The sequence below is a fragment of the Asparagus officinalis genome, chromosome 2, assembly GCF_001876935.1.
Source record: "Asparagus officinalis chromosome 2, Aspof.V1, whole genome shotgun sequence".
NCBI lineage: Eukaryota > Viridiplantae > Streptophyta > Magnoliopsida > Asparagales > Asparagaceae > Asparagus > Asparagus officinalis.
In genome coordinates, this window is record NC_033795.1 from 84,208,022 (window position 1) to 84,234,304 (window position 26,283).

At 37.9% G+C, this 26,283-nt stretch overlaps 2 protein-coding genes and 1 pseudogene across 9 annotated transcripts; all 3 read left to right on the plus strand.

Annotated features, from left to right (window-relative positions):
* LOC109831950 (nuclear pore complex protein NUP98A) lies at nt 380-17,373 on the plus strand. 5 transcript variants are annotated; one of them, XM_020399439.1, is made up of 13 exons: nt 381-689; nt 789-908; nt 1,445-1,726; nt 2,651-3,292; nt 3,570-3,788; nt 4,646-5,268; nt 5,453-5,525; nt 5,616-5,676; nt 14,416-14,557; nt 14,716-14,832; nt 14,964-15,129; nt 16,039-16,101; nt 16,417-17,373. In XM_020399439.1, the coding sequence occupies exons 2-13, from the start codon at nt 890-892 to the stop codon at nt 17,127-17,129; spliced, it is 3,120 nt and encodes a 1,039-aa protein (XP_020255028.1). In that variant the 5' UTR covers nt 381-689; nt 789-889; the 3' UTR covers nt 17,130-17,373. The 5 variants fall into 5 exon arrangements, with proteins under 5 accessions (XP_020255030.1, XP_020255028.1, XP_020255027.1 ...); XM_020399438.1 differs by having other exon boundaries at nt 843-908; XM_020399440.1 differs by having other exon boundaries at nt 382-689; nt 843-908; nt 14,419-14,557.
* On the plus strand, nt 18,965-25,221 carry LOC109831951 (microtubule-associated protein 70-1-like). Of its 4 annotated transcripts, none has more exons than XM_020399445.1 (11): nt 18,965-19,478; nt 19,964-20,049; nt 20,158-20,223; nt 20,450-20,620; nt 20,720-20,890; nt 22,877-23,032; nt 23,229-23,375; nt 23,456-23,527; nt 23,619-24,146; nt 24,232-24,406; nt 24,924-25,221. In XM_020399445.1, exons 1-10 carry the CDS (start codon nt 19,286-19,288, stop codon nt 24,400-24,402), a joined length of 1,761 nt encoding a protein of 586 aa, XP_020255034.1. In that variant the 5' UTR covers nt 18,965-19,285; the 3' UTR covers nt 24,403-24,406; nt 24,924-25,221. The 4 variants fall into 4 exon arrangements, with proteins under 4 accessions (XP_020255034.1, XP_020255033.1, XP_020255035.1 ...); XM_020399444.1 differs by having other exon boundaries at nt 24,957-25,221; XM_020399446.1 differs by lacking the exon at nt 24,924-25,221 and having other exon boundaries at nt 18,965-19,206; nt 19,280-19,478; nt 24,232-24,671.
* On the plus strand, nt 20,897-22,396 carry LOC109831952 (annotated as a pseudogene).

Consider the following 26,283-nt stretch of genomic DNA (forward strand, 5'->3'; position numbering starts at 1 on the left):
TTGGTAGCAGTTTACACACTAAAGTTTATAAAATTTGCAGTTAAATACCCTGAATCAGGTAAATACTAGAATTTGCCTTAAAAACTCTCATGCAAACTCACATGCTTATTTTAGAACTTTTAACCTATAATTTTTTTATTAAAATTTATAGTTAAAACTACTACAATTCTTTTAAATCTATAGTTGGATTTTGTTTTAAAATAGAATTTTGATAGATCAACTGTAAATTTAGTAAAAGTCAAGAGTTAAAATGTATTTCTAAAATTAGCACGTCACATGAGAATTTTTCGGAAAAACTCTCTCATATTTGCTTATAACCGATGGCATTAGAACGAGGATTTTAGAAAACTTAAAAAAAAAAAATATAAGTGCTGCCAAAAGCAAGGGTTTTCTTCAAGCATCTACATACATTGGGCCGTCCTCGCTCGCGTGCAGGAGCGAATCCTCAAAAACCGCCCCGCTCTCTGTAACAGCTCTCGCTCGATCGGTCGATCGATCAGATCGATCCTTTCCTCCGTCACGCCTCCCCCGGTTTCTGATCCCATTCATTCTGATAAAATTCAATCTAAAGCCCCACCGTCTCTTTATTAACCTCAAATTAGAATTGTAAAGATTAGTAAAACTTAAATCACTTGTCGTGCGCCCTAGTCTTCTTCTTGTTTCAGATCAAAAGCGCGGTGCTCGACGAGGTACCGGTTTTAGTTTTTATATATTTATTGTTGTTGTCGTCGTCGTTGTTACTACTGCCATCCTAATTTCGTCCAACCCTCGATTTTGCTTTTGAACAGACACTCTAGGGTTTAGATTCAACTCTCTCACACGCACACATACCTCTTTTGCAGTATTCTTGATAGCAGCAGCCGACCGATCGAAGAAGACGAATCCATAAATGTTCGGTTCCACGAATCGTAAGTAGTTTCGATCGCTCGGGTTTTTTTTCCCCTTCTTCTTCTTTTTCCTTTTAGATTCGATTGCCTGATTAGTGAATGAGTTAAATTGGATTGCGATCTGTTCTTTGGGTCCTGTTAGTGTGAATATCAATTAGGGTTTTCTTTTTTCCCCCCGCCGAGCTTGGATTTGATGTTTTGGTGCATTTTGTTTCGCGTCACTGGTCCTTGTAAGTTCGGATCGGCTCCTGGTTTTGATATAATCGGCTGCACCTTCGCGTCTGTCTGGCAGATTTCGTGTCTTATCTTTATCCCTGTTCTGCTGTTATTGTGATGTCGAGATTTCACCTTGTTTGTTAGGTCCAAGTTTACATTTTTTTCTTCAATTAGCGTGTTTTTCAGAGCCTAATATTGCGTTTACGCTCTGCCGGCTTTGAATAAGCTTTAGTGTTCTGGAATTTTTGGTTGATGCCGTTTCTTTTGACATAGTTTTTTGTTCACGGCCTGTATGGTTTGTATCTCTTGTCTTATGCATCCCGTCTGTTCCCCTTGTGTAGCATTCGGGCAGTCCTCGAGTAGCCCTTTCGGCTCCCCGTCGGTGTTTGGGCAAACAAGTGGTTCAACTACTAGTCCGTTTGCTCCGAAACCATTCGGCTCTTCAAATCCATTTGGTTCTCCGACAGGGAGCTCAATGTTTGGCACATCAACTGGAGTATTTGGAGCGCCTTCTAGCACGCCAGCTTTTGGTGCTTCCTCATCACCCGCTTTTGGAAGTTCAATGCCATCCTTTGGTGCTCCGTCAACACCTGCATTTGGCAGTTCATCCTCTTCCTTTGGTAGTAAGTATTATACTATAATGCTAGCGTGCAAATGCATGGCAGAGTTTGAGTAGCTGTAGTTTGACAAGCATATGGTATCATACTTATTTAATACATAAGCGAGGCTTTTCTACAGGCTTCATTTGATTTAACTACATCCTTGTTCACCATTGCCACTTTTGGAAATTCGGTCTATGTGGATGCTTAGGAGGTTGCTTACGTGGCAAAAACCTAAGGCATGTTTCAGTTAAGCAGTATAGGTGATCCTAGTGGCTGCTTAAGTGGCTCCTGGATGCCTGAACCTGCTTAATACTTATTATTGGGTAACATCCCTTTGTTTGGGCATGCGGTTTCCTGTGGATTATCCCCTTTGCTTGACCTGAACCTGAATATGCTGCCTAAGGGAAGATGTCCTTCAGTATTTTCACCTAATAGTCAAACATAAGATTTCCCTGCCCAACCATCCAAGATAATCCTTAGCCCTTCTTCTAAAAGTTATGTTTTCCATGACCTGGGGCTAGGCAAATTTCTCATCAAGGATTAAACCTGTAAGGTATTGAAGAATCATCACATTACACAAGTTTGGTAAATCACAAGCTAAATGAGGCTTTCGTACTATTGTTTTGTAGCTGGTGCAGTATATACTAGCGTTCAGGGTTCCTAGCACCTGGTAAATTCAAGTCTCATAAGAAAAACGTCTTGTTCGACCTCAGATTTTGGACTTGCCCTGAACTTCTCATCAAGATGCTTCATTATATTTATTAGATATTTGGACAAGAAATTAAAATTGAAGGTGCAGTGGTGTACAATGAATAAGTGGTTGACTGTTTTCCTTTCTATTACCATATTACCATGGATGCTCAATTCTCGTATGTAAGAATGTAATTTTCGTTATCTCGTATCTTTCTCAAACATGTTTGTTTGGATTATTCTGTATTTTCGTAGGTTCATCTGTGTTTGGGCAGAAACCAGCCTTTGGAGGATTTGGGTCAACTCCTAGTCAATCAAGCCCATTTGGTAGTTCATTCCAGCAAACACAACCAGCATTCGGAAGCAGTCCTTTTGGTTCCACCACGTTTGGTGCTTCAAGTCAACCTGCATTCGGTGCTGCCAGCACACCAGCTTTTGGTTCATCAAGTACACCTGCATTTGGTGTAGCATCAACCCCAGCCTTTGGTGCCTCAAGTACCCCAGCCTTTGGTGCCTCAAGTACGCCAGCCTTTGGTTCTACAAGTACCCCAGCATTTGGTGCTGCAAGTACTCCAGCATTTGGGTCCTCATCAACTCCATTGTTTGGTAGCACAGGATCTGCTTTCGGGGTTTCAAGTACTCCAGCATTTGGTTCTACAACATCATCAGGGTTTGGTGCTCCTGGCACCTCCTTGTTTGGATCTTCAAGTACTTCAGCATTTGGCGCAACTAGTACCCCCACGTTTGGGTCTTCGAGTACCCCTGCTTTTGGTGCATCAAGTGCTCCTTCCTTCAGTTTTGGTTCCCAACCGTCTTTTGGTCAGTCAGCTTCTACATTTGGGAGCACGCCATTTGGAGCAACACCATCGCCTTTTGGTACTCAGAGTTCCTCGTTTGGTAAATTCCCACTAATTCTACCTATTAGATACATAATGTCAGCATATGGCCAAAATTTTTTATTGCATTATGTATTCTACATTTGGTTCATTCAATTTCTCATCCTTGTTGTCTGCTTTAGTTGATCCTTACATTTTCCCGTTGCTTTTCTAAATTTCCTATGTCAAATGTCTTTTCTCTTGAGGTTAAACATGGTTTATTCATATATGGCGCAAGAAGAATTTATAAGGATGCTCGAATAATTTAGACAAGGGTTGATGGTTATGTATAAATGCAGGTACTCAGACACCCACACCTGCTTTTGGTAGTCAAGGTTTTGGCCAATCAGGTTTTGGCAGCCAACAAGGAAGTCGAGTAGTACCTTATTCTGCAACACAAGAGGCTGATGCTGGTACACAGCCTGCTGGGAAGCTGGAGTCAATATCGGCCATGCCTGCATACAAAGATAAAAGTCATGAGGAGTTGAGATGGGAAGATTATCAACGTGGTGATAAAGGTAAACATAATCGAGTTTTAAGATTGGTATAGCAATCTTCTATTCTTCGGCTACTAGTGTTAATGAACAACCCTTGTATCACTGCCTGAAATATTCTTTACACGTATAAATATAGGTACATGTATGTATGTATATGTGTTACATATATGTATGTATAAACATATACATATATACATATGTGTGTGTATGCGAGAAAAATTGGGTATGCTTGGTACCAAGCACCAAATTTGGTGTGTGGTAGTGAGGTGACCATTTCTCATCCGCTCATTCAATGGGTGAGTAAACAAGTGGGGCCCATTTTCAAGTGGGAAAGTTTAAATGTGTGGATGAGAAAGGTCTTTAAAACTAAGATCATTTAAAGCTAAAAATGAGTATGCTTGGTACCACTTATTTAAACTGGGGCAGGAGTATACTTGGTACCACAAAATTGGTGCTTGGTAGTGACGTGGATGCTTCTCATCCACACATTTAAAGGTGCGAATGCGTGCGTGTTGTTAAACTATGTTTTTGATTTTAATACCTGTTCAATGGGAGAAAGCTCTTTAAAAATATAATCATATTAGACTATTCTTGATGTATCGTTATTGCGGAGTAAGCTAGAAGACCTATGTTTAATTGTTCTGGCTGTGGTTTCTGAACTGGTCACAGACAATTCTTAAGGTGCTTAGATGAATTAGTATTAGTACGCAGTCTACCTGTGCCTTCAACATTATGTTTGTTCTTTTGTGCTCCCATGCGTGAGTAAGTGTGAATGGGTCACACTTGCAAACTGCTTGTTCATTGGTAGACTATAGAAGTTGAGTTTGTCTTCTCACATATTATAAACTTGTTCTTTATGTTATGCCTTTACGTTTCAGGTGGTCCCAGTCCTAGCGGACAACCAGCAAGTGCTATTTCTTTTCCTGCTCAAGCACAAGCAAACCCATTTGGATCTACAGCGACATTTGGTCAGCCTGCTGCAAACCCATTTTCCTCTACTACGTCATCGAACCCCTTCGCGCCTAAAACTCCATCTTTTGGTTCATCTGGCTTTGGTGCCTCATCCCCATCACCTTTTGGCTCAACATTTGGTTCTTCATCATCCAGCCCTTTTGGATCAACATCTTCAACAACTTCATTATTTGGAGCTCCTAGTAGCACTCCATTTGGTTCTAGTTCTTCACCATCCCTTTTTGGTGGAACGACGACTTCTGCTTTTAGTTCTCCGTCACTTTTTGGTTCGACAGCTGGGTCGACTTCAACATTTAGTTCTGGGCTGAACTTCGGCAATACTCAATCCTCAGGACTATTTCAGTCCACAACTCCATCTCTGGGGCAAACACCGTCTCCTTTTGGACAATCAACTGGTTTTCAGCAGTCAACACCAGCTTTTGGTTCAAGTTTGTTCAGTACGCCATCATCTGGATTTGGCGGAGGCCTTTTTAACAGCTCATCTTCAGCACTTTCTACAAGCACTCCTATGGGTTTTGGTCAGACAACTGTAAGTAAATTTAATGCCTTTTCTGTCTTCTCGAAAACTAGCAATGTATATTTATGCTTGCAAATAATTTATTTATGTTGTTATCTATGCTTATCATTTCATGTAACAGTTTTCCTTTCTAGGCTTTCCAGTCCTGTGCTTTATGAATCTTATAGTTGATGTTGGATTACTTTTAATTTTGCAGCCTTCTCTATCAACTCCTTTCCAACCGTCTGCACCTGCTCAAACCTTTAGTAATTTTGGGCAGACGCAGCCAGGCAAGTGCTTTTAACACTGTTTGTGTATGTCCTTTTTCTTCTTGCTTTAACATTGCTGCCTTGTTTTCTTACATTCATTTGTTACTTCAGCACTATCAGGTGGTTTTGGAGGCTCCTCAAGTATCTTTGGTCAGGGAACATTCGGTCAATCGTATGTCCTTTTCCCTGTCTCTTATTTATAGTATCAAAATTAAGGTATTGAAGCAACAAATCTAAATGCATAGAAAATCTGGGCGAACTTATATGAAATTTTGTTGAAAGTTTATGTATCTCGTGGATGAACTATCATGGCTTTCTTAAGATTTGACTCGAACTTGTAGCTCGGAGTTTTTCTTTCAAATTAACCAACACTTTTAGCTGAAAAAATCGATGGAGAATTACTACCTCATTACTTTTAGTCTTTTATTGTCCTTTGTAACATATTTTTTGTGGCTACTCATTTGTTCCATTAAAAAAAATTTACTTTGTCATTTCTTAACCGTGAAAGTGTTTCTTAGTAATTATCATTGCCCTTTTGGCCTTTCCTATCAAAAAAGGGCTACCTATCTCGTGGAATACTCTTTTGATAGGGCTCTGATGAAACTTCTCCAGCTTTGCTGACCGTCAACCTTTAGGCTGAACTTCTAATTGGTCCAGATTCATAGCTGTGGGAGATGAAGAAAAATTTTGTAGGTCATAGTACTAAATGTTCGTCAAGCAAAAGCTACAAACTTTTCTTATACTAAGAAATATTCTAACGTAAGGCATCATCATCTTGTCTTTTCCCATCATAATAGCATGAAAGGTTTGTCTAGATTCTAATATTAGCTGTCAACCTGACATCAATCTTTCCTCTGGATGCTCCACATAGCTGAGGAGACTATGGGCAGAAGGTGTTTTGACATAGTCTTGACATAACAGTTTGCATGCGCCAGGTTCTTATGGACTGGGGAAACAAATATTGAAGAGAAAGGGCACCATGACAGATAAATTGAAACATCATACCTTTTTCAACAAAAACAAGAACAACCAAGTCTTTATCCCAAATGTTTGGGGTCGGTTACATGATTCCTATTTTTCCATTCCATTCTATTGCGGGTCATTTCCTCCATTACGTTAGTCTTAATCATATCATTCTTAATTACTTCTGACCAAGTCATTCTAGGTCGCCCTCTAGATCTCCTAGCCCCATTAACTCTAATATTATCACTTTTCCTAATCGGTGCACTAAGAGGTCTCTTTTGCACATGACCAAACCATCTAAATCTATTCTCTCTCATTTTATCCTCAATAGGTGCAACCTCTAATTTACTACGGATGCATTCATTTATTATCCTATCTTTTAATGTATACCCACAAGACCACTGTAACGTTCTCATTTTTCCATTCCATTCTGTTGCGGGTCATTTCCTTCGTTACGTTAGTCTTAATCATATCATTCTTAATTGCTTCTGACCAAGTCATTCTAGGTCGCCCTCTAGATCTCCTAGCCCCATTAACTCTAATATTATCACTTTTCCTAATCGGTGCACTAAGGGGTCTCTTTTGCACATGACCAAACCATCTTAATATATTCTCTCTCATTTTATCCTCAATAGGTGCAACCTCTAATTTACTACGGATGCATTCATTTATTATCCTATCTTTTAATATATACCCACAAGACCACCGTAACGTTCTCATTTTTGTTACACTTATTTTTTGAACATGTTTTTTAATTGCCTAACATTCTGACCCATAAAGCATAGTTAGTCTTATAACTATCCTATAGAATTTTTCCTTCAGTTTTATTGATATTCTACGATCACATAATACTCCCGAAGCACTCTATTTCAACCATCCCAATTTGATTTGATGCATAACAACATCCTATGTCTCACCATCATGCCTAATGATAGATCCCAAATAGCGAAAATGATTAATTTAGGTATTTCTTGGCCATCAATATGTATCATAAACTCTTTCTTTCCTACTTTTATTTAAAATGCATTCTATACATTCTGTTTTTGTTCTACTAATTTTAAAACCTTTAGACTCAAGATCTTATCTCCATCTTTCTACTTTAAAAATAATACCTCTTCTAGTTTTAACCAATACTATATCATCAGCAAATAACATACACCATGGGATTTCATCGTGAATGCACTTAGTAAGTTGGTTCATAACTAATGCAAAAAGATAATGACTTAAAACTGACCCTTGGCGGGATTTCATCCTGAATACGCTTAGTAAGTTGGTCCATAACTAATACAAAAAGATAAGGACTTAAAACTGACCATTGGTGTAAACCTATGGAATAGGAAATGATTTAGTCTCTCCTTCATTAGTTCTTACTCTAGTTGTTACTCTATTATACATATCTTTAATCACATTAATATATATACTAGATACATGTTTCTTTTCTAACACCCACCAAATTACCTCTATAGGTACTTTATCGTAAGCTTTTTCTAGATCGATAAAAATCATATGTAGATCATTTCTCTTCTTTCTATCTCTCTCCATCAACCGTCTCAAAATATGTATAGGTTCCATAGTTGACCTCCCAGACATAAAATCAAATTGATTTTCAGATATACATGTCTCTTTTCTTAGTCTTTGCTCAATTATCCTTTCCCAAATTTTCATAGTATAACTCATGAGTTTTATACCTCGATAATTTGAACAATTTTGTATATCCTATTTATTCTTATATATCGGTATTAAAATACTAATCCTCCAGATAATCTTATTAAATAGTTTAGTTAACCATCCTAAGTCTATATCTCCAAGACATTTTTAAACTTCAATATGGATATCGTCCGGTCCTACGGCTCGTTCATTTTTTATTTTCTCTAGAGCATCTTTAACCTCACTAATCCTAATTTTACGACAATATCTATAGTTTCTATCATTCACTATATGGTCAAAATCTCTATTTTGCTCACTTGCTTAATTATCATTAAATAATTGATAAAAGTAACCCCTCCACCTCTCTTTTATTTCCCTGTTGGTCATTAGAACTCATTGATCCTAACTTTTAATACACCTAATATTACTCAAATCTCTACTCTTCCTTTCTCTAATCTTAGCAAGCTTGTATATATCTTTCTCTCCCTTCTCAGATTCTAACTTCTTATAAAAAATTTCATAAGCTTTGTATTTATTCTAACCTATGATACCCCGACACTTCGTTTGAGGCCCCGTACCCGTGTCGGGTACGTTTTGGGTGCGGATCCGCACCCAAACGGCAGGGACACGGCTCGTCTCGCGCAAAAAAAAAAATCATCGCTGAAATTTTGAAACAGGACCGATCGTCAACTATTTGAGCCCAATAGCCCAAGCCCACTTCGAAAACCCTTACCTCTGAAGCGATACTGCCTTCTCCACCTTCGACGATCCCATTCCTCGACGACGAATCTGCTCCTCGACGACGAACTCAACTCCTCGACGACGAACTCAGAGCCTCGACGAAGCAATATCAGCGCCTCGACGACGAGTCCTGCTCCGACGACGACGAACTCAACTCCTCGACAGCAAATCAGAGCCTCGACGAAGAAATTTCAGCGCCTCGACGACGAGTACTGCTCCTCCTCCGACGAAATCAACTCCTCGACGAAGCGATTTCAGCGCCTCAACGACGAATCCTGCTCCTCGACGACTCCTCTGCTCGAAGACAAGGTTTGATTTATGGTTTTTAGGGTTTCGTTTTTGCTTTTTTCCCCCCTTTTCTCCCTTTTCCTCGACAGCAACATCGACGCCCCCTTTTCTCCTTTTTCCTCGACAGGGAGATCCAGCGCCCTTTTTTCTCTTTTTTTTCTCCTTTTCCCTCCGATGAGATGAGAGCTGGGGGCCTTGGGGCTGTTTTGGTTTTTCCCGAACATATATAGGGGGCTGAATTTAATTATGAGTTTATGACTAATAAACATGATTTGATATTAATACAAAAGGAGATCAAGAAAACTGCTAGGACATTATGATATGATATAATACAAAAGTAAATTGTTTGGTTTTTTTTACTATGTCTGCTTGCTGTATCTGAAACAATAATAAGAAACATTGTGTTAAAGAAGAGACAATGTTTTGCATTATGGGAACCAACACTAATAGAGAAATAAAAAGAATTCTATGGTCTCATTGCACGAATGTTTTACACTAGGGGTTTATCATTCAATTTGGCAAGAAATCCATATTTCATTTCACAAAGTGAGCTAGAGGATGATAGTGCTCCTCTTTGGAGATATGTCACAAAACTTGGAAAAGCAACGGGAGGTGGTGGAAATTGGGAATGGCAATGCAATTATTGTCTTGAAACTTTTAAGAGTTCTCATTCAAGAGTAAAAGCACATCTCTTAAGACATCCATTATTTGGAATCAAGTGTTGTGCAAATGTGAAGAATGAAAATATTGTTGAGATGAAGAAAGTGTTGGAGCTAGCGGAGCTTAGATTGAAGGCAAAGAAGGGCAAAAGTGTTCCATTACCTACGTCAACAACCACCACCACAAAAGAAGTTGCTAAGAAGAGAAGAAGTGAGGGGAACACCATAGAACAATCATTTAATCGTGGAGCCCGAGATCACCTACATGGTCTCATTGCCCGAATGTTTTTCACGGGGGGTTTATCATTCAATTTGGCAAGAAATCCATATTTCATTGAAGCTTTTAAATATGCCACAAGCAATGCACTTGGAGGTTATATCCCTCCCGGATACAATCTTCTAAGAACAAGCCTCTTACAAAAAGAAAGGGCACATATCGAGAAGTTATTAGAGCCCATAAAATTAACGTGGAAAGCAAAGGGTGTTTCTATTGTTAGCGATGGATGGTCCGACTCACAAAGAAGGCCTCTTATTAATGTGATGGCGGTGACCGAAGATGGAACGATGTTCTTGAATGCCGTCAATGCGGAGGGGAGGACTAAAAATATGGATTATATAGCCGATATTCTCTTGAAAGCCATTGAAGAGGTTGGTCCTCATAATGTTGTACAAGTCATAACCGATAGTGCACCGGTTTGCAAATCCGCGGGATCCATTGTGCAAGGAAGACATCCTCATATTTTTTGGACTCCATGTGTTGTCCACACACTCAAATCTTTCTTTAAAAAACATTTGTGCGATGAAGAATACCTAAAGAAATGAGGTGGTGTATGAGGAATGTAGTTGGATCAACGAAGTTAGCGATGATGTTGTTATAAGAAACTTCATAATGAATCATTCCATGAGATTGTCAATGTTCAATGAACATGTGAAGTTAAAAATGCTTGCTATCGCCGAAACTCGTTTTGCTTCGGTTATCATGTTGCGACGATTCAAGAAGATCAAACGTGGTCTTATGGACATGGTCATTAGTGAGAGTTGGAGTCTTTATCGAGATGATAATGTTGGGAGGGCTCAATTTGTTAAGGACAAAATTTTGGATGATATTTGGTGGGATAAAATAGAATATATTATCTCTTTTACCGAGCCAATCTATAACATGGTTCGATCCGCCGACACCGACAAGTCAAATCTTCACTTAGTTTATGATATGTGGGATTCTATGATTGAATTAGTTTATGACATGTGGGATTCTATGATTGAAAAATTAAAGAATTGCATTTATCAAAAAGAAGGCAAGAGAGATGATGAATATTCATCATTTTACAATGTGGTACATACTATCCTTGTTGATCGGTGGAATAAGAGCAATACACCATTACATTGCTTAGCTCATTCACTAAACCCAAAGTGAGCATTTTTTTCCTCAAATAAACTTTTAATCTACATTGGTTAGACTATAATAGTTGATATTATTTATGAATGTTTTTCTATCTTGTAGATATTTTAGCGCGACTTGGCTCATTGAAGCTCCAAACCGGGTTGCACCACACATGGATCCCGAGATCTCAAATGAAAGAACTAAATGTTTGAAGAGTTATTTTCCTAACTCCGAGGAGCGGAGAATGGTTAATGTGGAATTTGCTAAATTTTCCGCCGCACAAGTATATTTGCGGATCATGACTCTTTGGATGATAGGGGGAAAATAGATGCAAAGTCTTGGTGGGTTATCTATGGAACATCTACACCAAAATTGCAAGAGTTAGCATTAAAGTTGATTGGACATCCTTGTTCCTCTTCTTGTTGTGAGAGAAATTGGAGCACTTATAAATTTATTCATTCTCTTAAGAGGAATAAGATGACTCCACAACGAGCGGAAGATTTGGTATATGTTCACACAAATCTCCGTCTTCTTTCTAGGAGATCCTCGGAATACTCTAATGAGGAGACAAAGATGTGGGACATAGGAGGAGATGAATTTGAATCATTCAATGGTGTCGATATTTTAGAAGTTGCAAACCTTTCTCTTGACGAGCCGGAGCTTGAGACCGTTGTATTTAATGAGTATGAAAATGTTGAATGTTGATTGTCTTCTAACCGGTGCAAGGAATATAGATCTAACTTTTGGAATATGCTAGTGAATTGTAAGTTTTTGGGATATAGATCTAACTTTTGGAGGTATATTTGCAACTTTAAACAATATACTTGTAATATTTTGAGGGATGCTTGTAAATTTGTAATATTTTGGGGTATTGTTCTAACTTGTGAAGGTATGCTTGTAATTTTTAACTCTCGTTTTGCAAGGTAGACTTGTATTTTTGTATGCTCAAGATGAAAGTAATGAAAATTAGAATTTGATATTATCTTCAAATCAGTTACATAACTTACATTTGTCATTGATTATACAAGCCAATGTTACATAATAATATAAGTATATAATATACAAATTGATCTATTTTTCTATATGTTCCTCCTCTTTCTTGTCTTCTTTAACATTTTTGTCTTCAATTCTCCTAGAGATCATTGTCATCCCGACGTCTTAATTCACACCTGTAACATAACAAATTCTTTAGTTTTTTGTTTATAATCTCTATTTACATAACAAAAAAAATGAAAATGTAATAGGTATTTAATTCAATATGGATCTAAAGTGAATTATTTTATATATATACAACCGTGTCCCCGTACCCTACTTTTTACAAATTTGCCGTGTCCCGTACCCGTACCCGTACCCGTACCCGTACAACATAGGACACGAACAAGAATGTAGATACGGGAGCCTAGATGAAGTGTCTTACTAGTTTTTCTTTTTCTAAGTTTCCCCTACTCCTACACTTTTGCCACTCTTTATATAAAGTTTTCTTCTCTTTAATAACCTTTTGCACACTCATTCCATCACCAACTCTTCTTACCGTCTAATCTACAACCTTTAGATTCTCCTAGTATATCTTTAGCCATTTTCCTAATACAAGAAGATATGTTATTTCACATAATATTAGTCTCATTATCTATGTTCCATATATATTCTTTCATTATCTTATTTTTAAAATGTATTAAATTCTCTCCTTTTAAATTCCACTATTTAGTTCTTAGTCTTTTGTTCACGTTAGTTTTTCTACTTCACTTTTTAATAGATATGTTTAAGACTATCAACCTATGTTGTGTACTTAAACTCTCCTGGTATAACTTTACAATCATTGCATATTAACCTATCTGCCATTCTAGTAAGAAAAAAGTCTATTTGACTATTATTAAAACCACTTTAAAGGTTATTAAGTGTTCATCCCTTTTTCTAAAAAGTGAATTTGTTATTATCAAATCATACGATATTACAAATTATAGAATAAATTTACCCATATCATTCTTATCTCCATACTTGAAACCTCCATTTATCCTCTCATATCCATTATTGTCCTTATTAACATACCCATTAAGATCCCCTCCTATAAATAATTTCTCTCCAAATAGGAGTCGTTGTACTAATTCATTTAATCTATCCCAAAATTTTCTTTTAGTACTCGGGCAAGCCTATTTGTGGTGCGTAAGTACTAATAATATTAATAACCTCTACACCTAAGACAACTTTTATTAGTATTATTCTATTTTCAACTCTTCTTACATCTACAAAACTTTCTTTTATTATATTATCTACAAGAACTCTCACTCCATTCCTATTCTTCTCTTTTCCTGTGTACCAATGTTTATATCTGGTCTTTTCAATTTCTCTAGATTTTTCACCTATCTATTTAGTTTCTTATAAACAAATTATATTTATCTTTCTTCTAATCATGACATCCACTAATTTTATTGTCTTTTTGGTAAGTGTACATATATTCCAAGTAGCTAATGTAATTCTATTTTCTTGTAAAAGTCTCCTACCATTTTCCTTCTTAGACCGTTCTAATCTATGCCTAATACTATTAGGTAGTATGTACCCTATTAGAGGATTGTAGATTCTTAAAACACCATTGCTTACTTGTCATTACACCGGTGTGACATCAAGGTAATGCGTCGCTTTCGGGGGACGCCCTAGCAAACCACCATTGCTTACTTATCATTTGCATCGAGGTGAGAACGATGCAACGCGTCACGGAGGGGACGCCCCAACGAGTATATAATAGGATTCATTTTACATGTGGATCCAACTATGTTTTATGCTGGATGTCGGCTACCTAACACAATCCTCCTCCTTTATCCTGGCTTAGACAGGCAGTGTTGACAAATAGCACTGGTGGAGTTAAACATCTTACCTTTTTATAATTAATAAAATATATGTTACTTTTTGTCATTGTTTCCCCCTTTTAAGTACTTTTTGTCAGATCGCTTTCCCTATCTGGACAATTGTAAATAAATAAAAAAAGCATTCAGGAGAACTATTGGTATCCCATTATATTTATTCCCTGAAAATTGGACTATATGCTTTCTTGTTTATATGTAGGAAGTGCTGACACCAAATTGAGTTGAAGTTAGTTATTTGTTCCCTGAAATAGTCAAATTATTTTCTATGTTTTGATGATGTCCTTCATTTTCAAGTCTTGAGTCTAAATATCTTGTATATCATTACCTTTTCTGTTCTTTAGATATTCTTTTTCCAATGTGCTTTTCTTCCCTAGCAGTGTTGCAACTCAGTCTAATGTGGTCATGCAACCTGCTCCTGTGACAAATCCTTTTGGAACACTTCCAGCAATGCCTCATATGTCCATTGGTCGTGTTGGTTCTGCGCCTTCAGTTCAGTATGGGATTTCTAGCATGCCTGTAAGCTCATCTGAAGTTATTTAGTCATCTGGAAGTAGATGGTCAAATATCCTTTTCCTTTGTTCGAATGGCCAATGAATTATGTTATATGTTGGTCACCATGTTATGAGTATGATGATGCATCTGTTAGATAGTTGCTTGATTTTTTTCTCTTTCAGGTTTCTGAAAAGCCAGCTCCAGTCAGAATTTCGGCCTTGCTGACTCCTAGGCATTTGTCTCAGAGGAGAATTAGGCTTCCAGCAAGAAAATATCATCCTAAAGTTGATGGTCAAATGGTTAGAACTCTCTTGTAGTTAGAATGCAGTTCTGTTTAGATGTTTTTCTTTATAATATCCATTCAATTCCGTTGAATCATTGGGTTTTTAATATATAAAATAAAATTGTTAAAAAACTTTCTTCTCTGCAGGTACCATTCTTCAGCGATGATGAATCAGCAACAGCAACACCCAAGGCAGATGCTCTATTTATCCCAAGGGTGAATCCAAGATCATTGATTATTCGTCCAATTGAACAGTGGCCCTTAAGACCTAATGCGTCGAAGCTACCTCAAGACTCACCATTAAATGGAAATGGTAAAAGCAATTGCGTGTTTCCATTCTATGTGCATATGATATTTTATGGTGGTTCTCTCTTGCGTCTTTTTTAGCATATTTTTCTCCACCATTTATCTTTAAGATGGTTTCATATTTGTTTATATATAATCAGATTTCATATATGTGAAACGAAAAACTATAGTTACACATTGTTCCAAGGAGCCACCAAATGAGAACTTCTCTTGCTTTCATAATACAGGAATACTCTAATAGAGGTAAATGATGAAAAATGATACACGTAGTCCATTTCAAAAGTTTGAGATATCTTCGTTCCTTTTGCATCTGGTTCTTTCGATATAAAACATTCTTTAAAGAGAAGTTAATGAAAATTTTAAAATGACAATTTAACCTATTTGAATATCTTTTTCCATAAATTGCATAAATATCTCCTAATCATGCAGCACAAGTCAAATTGTCAGTAAAATGCTGGTTAGCTGTTCGTAGTGACGTTCTTTCCCCCTTGTTTATCATTGAAGGGGACTTGAAACTGCAGAAACATGGTATTTTGAAACTATTTAGTGTATTTAAGCAGAAGTGAAAACTACTGAAGTGCTTTATTCTGTACTTGCGTTCCCCTTTCACTCTGAACTTATTGTGCGCTGTGACTTTTGTCGTATCCTCCATATATTCATATTCTGGATTTTCAGATTATGTAATACCATACACTGGTAGCACATAATATTCAGTGAAACCAAGTGTTCATGTCCTATCTTTGTTTCTTAGATCGTCATTGTCATGTACCCACGCCCTGTTTTACTCTGAACATAGTTATATTTGGAACCAATTTTATGTCTTGCTTTGCGTTCTTCTGTTTCTCATCCTCAATTCCAGTTTATAGAGGCGTCAATCTATATAGTTTCACTGACAAGTGCCACCTTTCTCATTCAGGCAAAGTGTCAGGAGAGCCAAGTGCTCCAGTTCTAGATGAAATGTCTCAGAAATATCATGATGGTAAGCTTTATTGCTCGGATTTCGTTTCTCCTTTCTGTTGTTCCATGATGTTTGGAGCTTTGTGGTCAGCGAAATATTTTCATGAATTAGGTGTATGAAAAACATAGGTGGCTAAAATAGTGGTCGTAACTTTTGAGTATTAACAACCCAGTCTCATGTCCCTGTTCTAGATTTATGCCTCCTGCGGTTTTTATGAATTTTTATTTCTATAGATTCTCTCTTAAAAGGATGTAGAAAACAGAATCTGTAAGGTGCAAATTAAGTCATTATTTGGGTACTTTTTCCCTGTACTCTGTAACCTATGTTGTCATGCAGAGAGCCCTAAGCAAAATGGCCACGCTGAGGAACAAAATAATGGCCATACATCATCATCACCATCCAAGACTGCTGAGAAGGCAAACGGGGTTTCTCAGGATAACCATTCTGAGAAGGAGACGGATATGTCATATATCAAAATATCCGGGCACAGGGCTGGTGAAGCTGCCATTGTCTATGAGCATGGAGCTGGAATTGAGGCTCTGATGCCCAAGCTCCGCCATGCTGACTACTACACAGAGCCACGGATCCAAGAGCTTGCCGCCAAAGAGAGGGCAGAACCTGGGTTTTGTCGCCGAGTGAAGGACTTTGTGGTGGGAAGGCGGGGCTTCGGTAGCATAAAGTTTTTGGGAGAAACTGATGTGAGAAGGCTTGATCTGGAGGCCATTGTCCTGTTCAACCACCGAGAAGTTGTTGTGTACAAGGATGAGAGCAAGAAACCTGCAGTTGGGCAGGGGCTGAATAAGGCAGCTGAGGTAACTCTTCTTAACATCAAATGCGTGAACAAGAAGACGGGGCAGCAGTACACTGAGGGCCCCAAAGTTGAGAAGTACAAAGAAATGCTTATCAAGAAGGCAGAGGAGCAGGGAGCTGAGTTTGTGTCATACGATGCAGTGAAGGGTGAATGGAAATTCAGAGTGAAGCACTTCAGCAGCTACGAGTTTGGAGATGGGGATGAAGATGATAAAGCTGCCGGGGCTCCTTTTTCGTAATATCAAATGATGATGCAGAAATGTAGGAACTTGCAGTTTGTCTTGCATCCAAATGTCGCTTGTGTTTTCCCCTTTCCTTTCGGATATCTTTTGCTGTTCCTTCCGCTACTTGGAAGGTTAATCAATCACTTTTCCTTGTAAAGAGTTTGTGGGGGTGAAATCAACTCTGCTGTATTAAGACGGCCTTCTGTCTGGCTCTTTCTTTCTAATTTTGTGCTGCTTGAGAAGATTCAATGGTTTTCTCCGTCTGTTAATTAATTTTTTGAGGTTTGTTTTTGGCAAATGGAGTCTGTTTCTCATTTCATCTGAATTATAATTTGACATGTCGAGGTATTGTATCAACAGACGAGTAACAATAAGGTCGTCAAGACTGGAAGTTGCTCACGAGAGCAGTGGAGCGAGCGTGGTGCTTTTTCTTCATTTCCTTTAAAATCTATTTATGTTTCTTCGTTGGTCATGCATACATGTTTGAAGTCCGTAGATCACTACGCCGTGGCTCTCAGCTCAGCTCAACAACGGAGTTGAGCTGATAGGGGTGCCTTATGAAATATATAACCGCGCTATTTATGCTGCCATTCATTCATCGAGCCTACCTGTCCCCGGCCAGCCCAAAACATCAAGATCAAGCACGTTTTTATGTCAGGGACACGTTACCAACTTCTAGTACCCTATTCACAAAAGGTTTTTTTTCCCCCGCTGGAAACCACCTTAACAATATGATCATGGAAAAGCTACACGTACAAGGTACGTGCTTCGTGTCCTAACTAGAATTAAATATCAAGAAAGTGAGTCGGGCGTCTTGAATGTAAGCTTTCTAAAAACATTTTCATATTTCGGATAAAGATTTTGACGGAAAGGCGGTTGATTGAAATAAAAATCCAGTTTAAAAATGGTTTAGATATAAATTGAATATGAGAGGGGGTTTCGGTATAGTGATCCTATTTCTAAGGTGCCTTCTAGGAGGAGGGAAAAAAAAAAAAAAAAACCCTACATGCAGACATGCATGTATACAGTACGGTACCACAAAACATAATACACACAATAATTTATACAAAATATTTAGCTACTTAGTTCAAACTCATCGTAGGAATATTAATATTAGGGGAATTTTTTTAAAAAAGTCCTTTTTTAAAAAGTAATAATAATAATAAATAATAGTAACTGCTTCATTACACGACAGCACAGGCCTTGGACGGTGCGGGGTATTTGTATTTATACGTTCTTCTCAAGGGTAAAAGCACTGATCAGGAAACTCGGAGGCCAATTCTCCTGGCAAAGTAGTTAACATACAGAAATGAAATTTGCACAGTCAGCCCAAAATATACCATCATTACAGGCTGTCCCCCTGCCTGCAGGGGAGTAATAAAAGCAATTTTTGCAATTTTAAACTCGTATAATACAGCTGTCCCCATGCTGCGGGCTACTGGTACGGTCAATTTAAACTCCTAATTAAACACATTATCAGAGTGTTTACACGATGCGTAAGTAAGGAGCCCGTTCGGTTTGTTCATTTTGAACGAAAAGATGTCACACGTGGGACATCTGTGACAGCTTTGAGCCACTTTTCCCCTTCAAAAACAGTCGACCAAACGGGTCCTCGCTGCTACCGCCGTGATCACTATTATTTACTAATGATAGTAGTAACATGTTTTAGTGAATCGTGATCATGAACAGTTAAAAAGCACGATGGGTTCAGTAGAGTTTGGTCAGTGGAGGTGTTCGATTACAGTTCCGTTTTTGTCGGCAGCTGTGACGGTTATATACAGTTGATAGGGAGGAGGAGCTGCATTTTATCTATTTCTTTATTATTTAAAGTAAGTTAAAAGCTCAGCCAGGGCCTCACTGACAACACCTCAAAAGGAAAAAGAGGAGAAAGAAAAATAAAAATAAAAATAAAAATAAAAATAAGAAGAAGAAATCTCTTGCTTACTTTCATTATTGCTGTTGTTGCTGTGACGCTGTTTATTATTACACCTAATACCTAATTGTTATTATTAGTGTTATTCTTCTCTCCATTTCCTGCTCGACCGATCGATCGATCGATCGATGGATCAACTTTGGGAATTTCATCCGATCGGTCCGTGTTCTTAATCCAGCTAGCTAGGGTTTCTCCCAATTTTTTATCTCTTTATTATTTATTTTTTTGGTAGCCGAAAATGGAGGATAATTATTACGGAAGTGAAGAAGGGCGGCGCAAAGCACCGCAATCGACGATGGATTCTTCTCCCGTCGTCCCGAAGAAGAATCTGGGCAAGAGATCGAGTCTCGAAGAGGAGGATTTTCTCAATCTCTTGCATGGCTCCGATCCTGTCAAGATCGAGCTCGATCGCCTTCAGAACGAAGTCAAGGGTGATTGCAATTTCGCTTCTTTCCTTCCAGTAATTAATTGCTGCCGCTGCTGTTGTTATAAAGTGCCTTTCTTCAAGTGCCAACTGTTTATTTCGAGAAATAAAAAACTTTTTTTTTCTTTTCAGCGAAAAATGAGCTGGGTGTTGCTTTATTAGATTAGATATTTTCAAAAGGCGTTCCATATAATTTACTGCGGTTTAGAATAATATGGAAGGATTATCAATCATTTGGTCAAATCATAGACTAGAATATGCAAGTTTCTTAAAATTTACGGCTCTTGGTCGGAATTTCTAAATTAGTATTTTCTTAAATTTTACGGATCTTTTTTTGCCCCCTTTACTACAGAGTGCCAGTCGGTGCACATATTTTTGGACATGTATATCTGTGGGCATTACTAGAACAAGTTTTTAGATTTGATGATTAGAATGCAAGCACGCATGGGAAAGGGATTGACATTATAGTGGTTTTTTTTTTTGTGAACACAGACAAAGATCGGGAGCTGGCTGAAGCACACAGTGAGATTAAAGGCTTAAGGTTAATGGAACGAGCAAAAGATAAGGCTCTTTCTGAGGTAAAACGGCCTTTAAAAATTTGTTGTTTACCTTTCGCTGTGGACTGTCAAAGGAACTTTGACTGACTTACTTGTTTACACATGCACGATATTTGTCTGAGCTAATAGGTAACTGAGGAGCTTGAAAAGACGGTGGAGAAGTTGGAGGCATCAGAAGCTACTATAGAGAACAAGGTGTCTTGCCTTAGTGATACACATTTCTTTTAGTTTGTTCGTATAATTCGCACATCCTTTCCTTTCTATTCTGCGTCAACAACATAACATAATGCGTGATGATTCGGTTGCTGACAATGGTTGTTTCTAAATTTTGACAGTGTCAGGCAACATAACATAATGCGTGATGATTTGATTGCTGACAATGATTGTTTCTAAATTTTGACATTGGTTGCTGCACTGTCAGAACCTAGAGATCAAACGAATGTCTGAAGAGAAGAAAGAAGCATTGGCGGCACAATTCGCAGCTGAAGCGACTCTTCGAAGAGTTCATGCTGCCCACAAAGATGAAGAGCTGCCACCTCTTGAGACTATACTTGCCCCGCTTGAAGCAGAGATTAAGCTTCTGAGGCAAGAGGTGTGCATTCAAATACATTCTTTGTTGTAAGCTTATACTGTTTGGGGTGCAAGATTATAATATAGTTGGTTTTCTAACAATTATTCTTTGTGTTTCCAGCTATCAAAGCTTCAGGATGATAATAAGGCATTAGAGAGACTAATAAAATCCAAGGAAGTAGCTCTTTTGGAAGCGGAAAAGGAAGTGCAGGTCGCAAACATAAAGGCTGCTCTTGTTGATGATTTACTGAACAAGAACCAGGAACTCACTAAACAGAGTGACATATGTCAGGTAACTGGTCTCCTTCCTCTTTAGCGTTATGGTCCAACTTGGTTGGCAATTTGAAAATTAAGACGATGATAGAGAACGAGGGGAGATGAAAAAGTCAAAATGGAAGTAGACACGATCATGATTTTGTTAGCTGCCAATTTGACTTAAGATTAAGCTGTTAAGCAGTTCCTATATAGCACCCATGGGATAGCTTACTTCCGAAGATCACACAACACCATACATTTCAAGGTTCAAACATCGAACCGATGGTAACTCACTGTTAATCTAACACCAATTGTTACTTTCTACTATGACATAAAAGGGCTAAATTACCAGATTGGTATTTAAGACAAACCCTCTTTACCAATATGGCATTTAAAAAAGCTCCGGCTAAATTAGGGTATTTTATTTTGGCCTCCTTTGCCAATAAGACAGTTTTTCTCGCCAGCGGTGAAATTTTGGCAGGATTTTTTTTTTCACACACATACCTCCAAAATATATTAAATCTACGCCAAAATTGTTCTCATTTGGGTTTTCAACAGAAAAATCCCAACTTTAGAGCGTTTCATCATCATCGTCCTCTTCCTCTACCTTTTCGCCAATCACCTTCATGGGTTCAAATGCCGCCCTCCACCGCTCTCAAGCCCGCTTCATCTTCGTCGCCACCAATCAAATTCCTCTGCAAGTTTGATGTAAAAGCCTTGGTTTTTCTCTAAATGGAAAGGATCAAAGAAATTGGAAGCAGACTGCCAAAATTGAAATCTATTGGGATCTCTCAGCTGCGAAGTTTGGACCTGCCCCAAACCACTGAAAGGATTCTATGTTACCTTTTTATTTGATCATGAGATGGTTCTATTGCTAGGTGATATGAATAAAGAAGCAATGAGAAAGACTAATGCAAGTCCTCATTGTAATGCAGTGTTTGTATCTAAGGAGGAGCATGTTTTTAGGAAGAAAGTTTTGTGTACAAAAGCTCGGTTTTTTGATGATGGGAAGTTCATGACATTGCTATCGAGTGTAAGACAAATGGGCCTGAAGATCCTTTGCTTGAGATTCGGATTGATAAGAAGAGGTTTTGGAGTGAAAAGGCTTAATTTGTTGTAAGTTTAGAGGGAATCAAACTAGTTTATTTGATGGCATTTCCATTGAGGTGTTTTGGGATGTTCATAGTTGGCTCTTTGGTAAGCATGTCAGAGATGCAGTGTTCATGTTTCAATCTTGCTTGTCGAGCAAGAAAAGATTGACTTGGTCTCCTTCTCAAGCTTTAAAGAAACCCAATTGCGAAATTTTCAATCTTGGTGTTGAGGTGTTTTGGGATGTTCTGATAGATCTCGAGTGTAGATTTAATAATTTTGGAGGTCATGGGGTTGGAAGAAATTATTCCGCTTGAATTCTCGCCACCTAAGGGGAAAAGGATTTTTTGGCAAAGGGGGCCGAAACAAAATACCCTAATGTAGCCGGAGTTTTTCTGAATACCATATTGGTAAAGAGGGTCTATCTTAAGTATCATTCTGGTAATTTAGCCGACCTAAAAAGCCTGTATGCTATTATATTTTAGGGTCTTTTCCGAGAAACCACCTTAAAATAGGATCATTATACACAAATTATCTTTGAATGTCAATTTATATATAAACCATGGTTTGTGTTGCAATCAACCATCTCCTTGTCAAATTTTCACGCAAAAACCAAAAATAACCTTAGACAATTTCACTTTCTAGGTACGCTAACTTGTATCCTAATTAGGCCTAAACATTAACAACATGAATCGCGTGCATTGAATGCGAGTTTTGTAAGGGTATTTTTGGGTGTTTGGTGATAAATTTGTTAGGAGGTGGTTAATTAAAACACAAAACCCATTTTGAAGGCGGTTTCTGTATAACGAGTCTATTTTAAAGATGGTTTCTGGGAAAGACACCTACATTTTACCCCAACTATGTCACAAAACCATTTTTGTTATCAAATAGAAACGGCACCTCCCACTTTCAATTCTAGTTATGAATATTGCAGGAAGAATATAAGATATTAGATAAGATGCACCGTCAAAAAGTTGCAGAAGTTGAGAAACTAGGCCAGACTGTTCGTGAACTGGAGGAGGCTCTTCTTTCAGGAGCTGCAGCTGCAAATGCCGTACGAGATTATAAGCGTCAGGTTATTGAGCTGAAGGTATCATCCATAGACATCCATTCATATCTTTCAACTCATCATTCATGACTTAAAAGAAAACTTCTTTTTTGGATTACTTGGGAATTCCTATTAATATTTTGAGGAAATGAATCTTTCTATTATTACCCAAATGTGTTTTTACATACGGAGATCCACTGTTCTATGTTTATCCTCACCTTATTTCTGTTCTTCTCAGGGAGAGAAGAAAACCCTAGAGAGGACATTATCTCGTGCAATGGTTACCGAAAACCGAATTGCTGTTGCTACTGCCAATGAGTGGAAAGATGCCAACGACAAAGTTATGCCAGTAAAGCAATGGCTTGAAGAACGTCGAGTGTTGATGGTATTCATTTGGTAATCTGTTATGTTTAATTTTCTTTTCAATCTTTTTGATATATGTCTTTGTTTCGTTCTGTTCTATAGGGAGAAATGCAGCAACTGCGTGACAAGCTATCATTAGCAGAACGCGCAACCAAAACAGAGGCCCAACTCAAAGTACAGTGTGATATTGTTTCATCCATTAACTATTGCTTTTGAGCATCTCCTCTAATCAATTACATGTGCCTCACTCCGGATACATTTGCAGGAAAGGTTTCAGCTTCGCTTGAAGGTTGTTGAGGATGGACTGAAATCCTCACTTAGATCTGGCATTCATTATGAAAACCGAAGCAACGCCTTCTTGTCTCGTAGCCGGTCAGTCAATGGAGCTGATGTTTCATTTAATCCTTCATCCCCTGTAGTTTCTATCAGAAAATCACCTGCTTCAGGTTCAAGATCTCCAGCATTGCCTAGCCCCACGACTACTATGCTGAAAAATGCAAAGGGAGCATCAAAATCATTTGATGGGGGCAGATCATCAGTTGATGACCAATGTGGAGCAAAACCATTTGGCTATGCATACAAAAATGATTATTTAAGAGATGATACAGTAAGTAGCACATCATCTGACGTAGAGGAGAATAAAACCGGCAGGCCAACAGACCTCTTAGAATCTGTAGGGGATGATTTTGTTTCTGGTGTATTTTATGATGTTCTCCAAAAAGAGGTGATTGCTTTAAGAAAAGCATGCCATGAGAAGGAGCAATGTCTGAAAGACAAGGATAATTCTATTGAGGTACAAGCTCACTTTATCTAGTGATAGTGATCATGATTGTTAATTGGCTCTGATTTTGAAGTAACCAAACTTGCAAATCTTCCAGATGCTTTCAAAGAAAATTGACACACTGACTAAAGCCATGGAGGTGGAAACGAGAAAACTGCGCAGAGAAAAAGCTTCAACTGAGAAGGAATTAGCATCATTGCGGGTTGAGAAGGAGCAGGAACAGAAGGCTAGACGCTTCAAGGGAATGGTCATCAACCTTCACAACTGAGAAGGTATTTGTCTTATCTTTGTTAAAATGGAACTTCTTGATCATTATATCTTTTCGAGGGCTCGTAGAGATGTGACAGAAACTAATACTTCCATGTCTATATGTGTGTGTGGGATGTCTATATGTGTGTGCGCGCGCGCGTGTGCGTGTGTATAAAAGCAAGATAGTTTTATTTGGAGAAGTTTCAATTGCGTTCTTATTAATTGAATGATATTTTTCCTTCCGGCTACAAGTATGGTGTATATGCTTATCACACCTTGGTTGTTCAATGTTTGCAAGTACTGTCATATTTTTTTTTTTCAAATCAACAACATTTTTCAAAGTTTGCAAGTACTATCATATTTTTTTTCAAACCAACAACATTTTTCTTGCCCGTCAATTCCTACACTGTTAGCAAGCATGGTGTGTTTCTACATAAAATTGCTAGAGCTCATTAGAGTAAGAATCGCATTGTACATAGTACCTGTATAATTATCCTCTTTTAAGTATTTGGTGTTTCATTGAGTTTGTATCCTGGGTAGGCAACTGACTTACTCAACTTGGTGGTCCTCAAGGTCGCGTATCTTTCGAGTGAGAAGGGGAGTTCAATGGGAGACACTGCTGTATGTATCTTTTTATATTTATATATATCATATATACAGAAAGTGGTTAAAGAAGAGGAATGCACAGGTCAATGCAATGCATTCGAAATAAATTGGTCATTTGTGTGATGATGTAATCTGCAAATGGAATGTGATCAGAGGAGGATGCTCATGAATGTGTACCTCTAAGATGCAATCTTACTCAGGTTGTTCTTGATGAAAAAGATAATTTCATATATTTTGTGCATTAGACTAGTTGAGTTCCGAACTTTTCTCATATTCTTTTGGGCCAAGGCGTATTATAGAGCTCATTTTTCATCTGAACGAATTGAAATTGGGTTCAGTAAAAGAGTTCGAAGTGTGTATTAATTTCGCTATGATGTTCCCAAGCTGAGAGCATTATTTGATGTTTCAAATAAATTGGTTAAGATTGCATAAAGAATGAGGTATTACAGAAAGAAAATCATTCTTCAGATTTGAAATAATTCCACTTGTATATTTTTTTAAGTTGATGCAGGTATCCTTTAGCTGCTAACAAGTGTCATAGGTGTTGGGGTTGCGGAAACTAGGTGGGTAATTGGTTTTAGTATCAGAGGATTGAGATTGGGGTTGCGGAAACTAGGTGGGTAATTGGTTTTAGTATCGGAGGATTGAGAACGGAGGAAGTAGAACGGGAAATGCTAACTTTTAATTAGTAAGGAATAGGCTTAGCTTGAAGACATGCTTTATTTTGAATTAGTTGAGACTTGATTATACAAAGCTCACGCTCATCACCTAGAATATTGATATTTTCATGACACGTGAAACTTTCTAGAGAAATTCTATACTAAAAAATCCTAACTAAAGCACCAAGGCTAGTTCTCATGCCACTTGCAGATAACAAATTAATAATATATAATTTAAACACACAGCGGATTCTGTGGGTTGAGCGTGTATCTAAATGCTCTTACAATATTAAAACTTTGTGGAGAGTACTAATTATAACCAAGACGTTTGAAGGTCGTTTTACCTCCCGAGAAAAACGTAAGGGGCATTTATGTAATTTTGTTATACGCGATATTTGTGAATTATCCTCTCTGTTACCGAGATGTTTGAAGGGCCTTTTACATTCCCAATAAAAACGTAACGGGCATTTATGTAATTTTACTATAGGAGATATTTGTTCCATTCCATCCTTTTTCTTCTCTTTCTTTGCTTTTATTTTCTTTATTAGCAAAAAATAACGTCACCAACGGGGGCAGATCTATTAATACTCTGCATGTATATATTTGCATGAAAATTCAAATAAAATTCTTCTACA

Excerpts from the sequence above, each read along its gene's own strand:
- LOC109831950 (XM_020399439.1), top strand. Across the intron at positions 14,833-14,963 it reads CTAAAGTTGATGGTCAAATG|GTACCATTCTTCAGCGATGA; the intron begins GTTAGAACTCTC and ends TCTTCTCTGCAG. Across the intron at positions 16,102-16,416 it reads GTCTCAGAAATATCATGATG|AGAGCCCTAAGCAAAATGGC; the intron begins GTAAGCTTTATT and ends GTTGTCATGCAG.
- LOC109831951 (XM_020399445.1), top strand. The coding sequence starts at position 19,286 with ATGGAGGATAATTATTACGGAAGTGAAGAAGGGCGGCGCAAAGCACCG. Across the intron at positions 23,033-23,228 it reads GTCAGGTTATTGAGCTGAAG|GGAGAGAAGAAAACCCTAGA; the intron begins GTATCATCCATA and ends TGTTCTTCTCAG. Across the intron at positions 23,528-23,618 it reads AAACAGAGGCCCAACTCAAA|GAAAGGTTTCAGCTTCGCTT; the intron begins GTACAGTGTGAT and ends ATACATTTGCAG.